This window comes from Gossypium hirsutum, chromosome D02 (assembly GCF_007990345.1).
Source record: "Gossypium hirsutum isolate 1008001.06 chromosome D02, Gossypium_hirsutum_v2.1, whole genome shotgun sequence".
NCBI lineage: Eukaryota > Viridiplantae > Streptophyta > Magnoliopsida > Malvales > Malvaceae > Gossypium > Gossypium hirsutum.
Window position 1 is genome coordinate 40777286 of NC_053438.1, and position 3792 is coordinate 40781077.

Sequence of the window (3792 nt, forward strand, 5' to 3'; positions counted from 1 at the left end):
AAGGGAGTCCTCATTGAGGTTCAGGTGCCCTGAGATGAGGTGCCGAATTCTATGGAAAAATGTTGGATGCTGTTGAAACCTTTGCTGGATATTTAATTTTGAGAATAGAATTTGAGCTCACTAGGAGTTCTGATTACGAGGAAGCTTCCAACAAATTTAATGAGTTGGGCTTTGATTTTAAGCCCAGGCTCGAAAGTTCATATCAAATTCAAAAATTCGTATGAAATTTGAAAGTGACGAAAATACGTATTCTAAAATATGAGTTAAGTTAGATCATATTTTATTTTATTTTATTTATTTATTTATGTTGTTAAACATTTTTCACTGTATCAATAGTAGAGGTGTTCATGGGCCGGGCGGCCCGCCCAAAATATGGGAGAGTTTGGGTAAAAATATAGGCTCGAAATATGAGTTTGGACAAAAAAACGAGGCCCGATTAAAAAATGAGCCGAGCCTCGGGCACCACTTTTTTGACCCGAGCCCGGCCCGGCCCGATATAATAAATATTTTTATTTTTTTAATTTTAAAATACTTTTAAAATACTTTTTTTTAAAATTTTTTAAAAATACTTTTTTAATTTTTTTTAATTTTAAAATATTTTTAAAATACTTTTTTTTTAATTTTTGTTTTAATTTTTAAAATAAATTTTTGGTATTTATTTAAAAAATGAGCCGGACCGGGCCGGACCCGAGCCTAAAAATTTTTTCTCGGGCCGGGCCTGGGCAAAATTCTAGGCCCATATTTCAGGCCGGGCCAGACCCGGACCTAGGACCCGGGCCGAAATTTTTTTGGGCCCGGCCCATGAGCAATTGGTGCACATAAAACACATGTTATTTTTAATTGAAACTTTTAAGCGAAAATACTAATTTCTCTCACAATCTAATATATAAAAATTAGTTTACATGAATCTAATATATAAAAATTAGTTTACTCATGTAGATACAAATGGTTTAAAAGAGGCCAAATATAAATAATATTTAATATTTTATTTTATATAAAAATAATAAATAATATTGTATATCTAAAACCGAAATATTAACCTCTACATATAATAATTATAAATAATATTATACAACACATAATAAATGTTAAAATCCAATTTTCACCTTTTTTCCTCTTGAAACCATTAGTAAATTTTTTAGGAGAAAACACACACAAGCAGTACCTGTGTTCTCAGCAACTAAAGCTGGGAAAAAAGCCATAAGAACTTTATATTGTAGTGAGAGAGAGGTGAGCCAAGCCGGGTTCAAAGAAATCTTAAAATCTTCCTTAAATTAATTCCATTAAGCCCTTATCTCGAAGGGGGCCAATACCAAATAACATCAATATTAAAATGGCTGCCAAATAACCCGGCGACCGCTACTCAAATCTTTTTCTTTTGTTTTTTTTATTTAGTGACAGAGTACCAATTCATTCTCTGAAGCTTAGAGTTGCAAGAGAGCAAAGGGGTAACCTCCTAAGTGGTGGACTTGAAACTGCTAAACATAATATATCTATTGATATGCTAATGGAGCATTCCAGGGAGAAAAATTAACAAAAGAAAAAGGAACATGTTCTACTTACTGCACCTTTTTTATTATTTTCATGACATCGCTTACAAACATACAAGAAAACATACAATAAGTAGCAAAAAAAGAGTTAAGAAAGCAACGACAAGCATGATGGATCCCTGAAGGACCAAATTATGTAGCTAGGTACAGGTACAGGTACAGGTACAAAACACAAGAAACACTGACTAGTAATCTTCTGGAGCCAAGGGCTGGTGCGTTGGGTGTGCTGGCTCCGCTGCTGGGATCACCATGTACTCGTATATCAGAGCCGCTAAACCTCCACCTATCAGTGGACCTACCCAGTAGATCCAGTGGTGGTTCCACCTCCATCCTACCAAGGCTGGACCAAATGCCCTGGCTGGATTCATGGCGGCTCCATCAAATGGTCCGCCTACTAAGATGTTGGCGCTCACTATTAAGCCTATAGCCAGCGGTGCTATTGTCCCCACGCTTCCTCTTTTGGGATCGATCCCTGTTGCATAAACTGTGTACACCAATCCGTATGTCAGCACTATCTCCAATATCAGACCACGCAACTCCCCTACTCCTGACGCCAGGGCGAACCCTCCCGGTCGCTGAAACCAAAACCAATTAAGCCAAACAAACTCATTACTCAAGGACACACGGTCACTCACAGATATACATATATACATGCATGATCTATTTATATATACCATTCCAGCGGTGAGGCGAAGCAAGAGACAAGCCACAATGGAACCTAAGAGCTGAGCAATCCAGTAGTACAGCGCCCGAACGAGAGAGATCCTTCCACAGAGCAAGGCACCGAAGGTGACTGCTGGATTCACATGGCCACCAGATACGTTTACACTGGATGCCACAGCTGCAAACAGAGACAACCCATGCGCAAGTGCTATCATCACCAGTCTTGCAGGCGTCGCACTCGTATCCTTGTACATCTTGTCTGCAACAAACTAATTCCCGGTAAGTAAACATGAAATAAAAGCTATTATGTATTGATTAGAACAAATAGTGGTACCAAGAGCAAGAATTGAGCCTTCGCCGGCAAAGACGAAAATGATAGTGGAGAGGAATTCAGCCAAGGTGGCTCTCATGGAGTCGGGATGAGTGGCCTCATCAGCCCTCCCAAATTGGTATCTACGAGGCGGCATGTTTGGCCTCCTTTATATTTAGAGTTTAAAAGAAACAAGCTGCGGCTATGATTAATTTATTGTTGAAAACACTAGTGTTATTGTAGCACGGCTTCAGCTCGTTATTTTGCAAGTAGTGCAGGAGATGAAGAGAGAAACAAAGGATGCAAAAGAGAAACAGGATTGGGGTTGGGGTTGGAATTGAGAGCTTGTGCATGGATGAGAAGTGGAAGTGCATTTGCTTAAATTAGGCAAAGAGAAATTGGAATCATGTGGGACACTTGGGAGATGTTAACCCATGAACCTTGACACGTACATATCTATGTGTTGCCTTCCTGTTACTATTCTTTTTATTTCCTATTACTTCAAATCCTTTCTTCCCTTATCCCTTCTCCCTTCTCCTAAGATAACGTTTCAAATTGGAATTTTTATTATTCAAATTTTAAATAAAATTGAATTAAAAATAGAATCGAATTGTATAATTCTTTTTGGTATATATGGACAAAAAAGAACCCCTAGTTATAATTAGATTTTGAACTATTGTTGTTGTTTGGACCATCTTCATAGCTTCATGCTGTAGTGGATGTCTTTGAAGCATTGTGATATTTAGGCAGGAAATGAAATGTCTGCTGTTTACTAGAATTGGCTTTAATTTCTAGTGGGACTGTATGTAGATCCATTTTCGGTTTGTGACCCAGCAAGCACAATTACTAATATTATATTTCATATTAATGCCAAGAATGTGTGGCAGTAACATTAATCTTGCATGGGCATATTCATGCTAGGTCGATGGTTTCGTCTTTGTTTTTGCTCTCCCATTTTGATTTTTGTGTGTCTCAATTATATTATCCCTCTATGCTCTTGCTTGCTGAATCACTGCTATCGGATTGGGTTTTTTTTCTTCTTCAAACATAGTGGTACAATTAGAATAGAATTCGATTGCATTTTCATCTTTCAAGGGTACCCACTTTTGTATCCAACATCTAAAGGTTTGTTATGAACAAATGAATTCTCAAGAACCATTCTACCCTGGCAAATGGGCAAGTTTTGAATCACTACTCCAAGTTGGTAAGCAATTCTTGCATAAATATGAGTTTGAGTGTCAGCTTTAAGGCCCTTTGGATGGGTGTTTA

General features: G+C 37.7%; 1 protein-coding gene across 1 annotated transcript; it reads right to left on the minus strand.

The window, feature by feature from the left end:
- Positions 1–1530: 1530 nt before the first annotated feature.
- LOC107898442 (probable aquaporin TIP3-2) lies at positions 1531–2944 on the minus strand. Its single transcript, XM_016823920.2, has 3 exons — positions 2548–2944; positions 2225–2472; positions 1531–2125 (listed from the first exon to the last, which is right to left on the minus strand). Exons 1-3 carry the CDS (start codon positions 2678–2680, stop codon positions 1736–1738), a joined length of 771 nt encoding a protein of 256 aa, XP_016679409.1. The 5' UTR covers positions 2681–2944; the 3' UTR covers positions 1531–1735.
- Between the last annotated feature and the right edge of the window lie 848 nt (positions 2945–3792).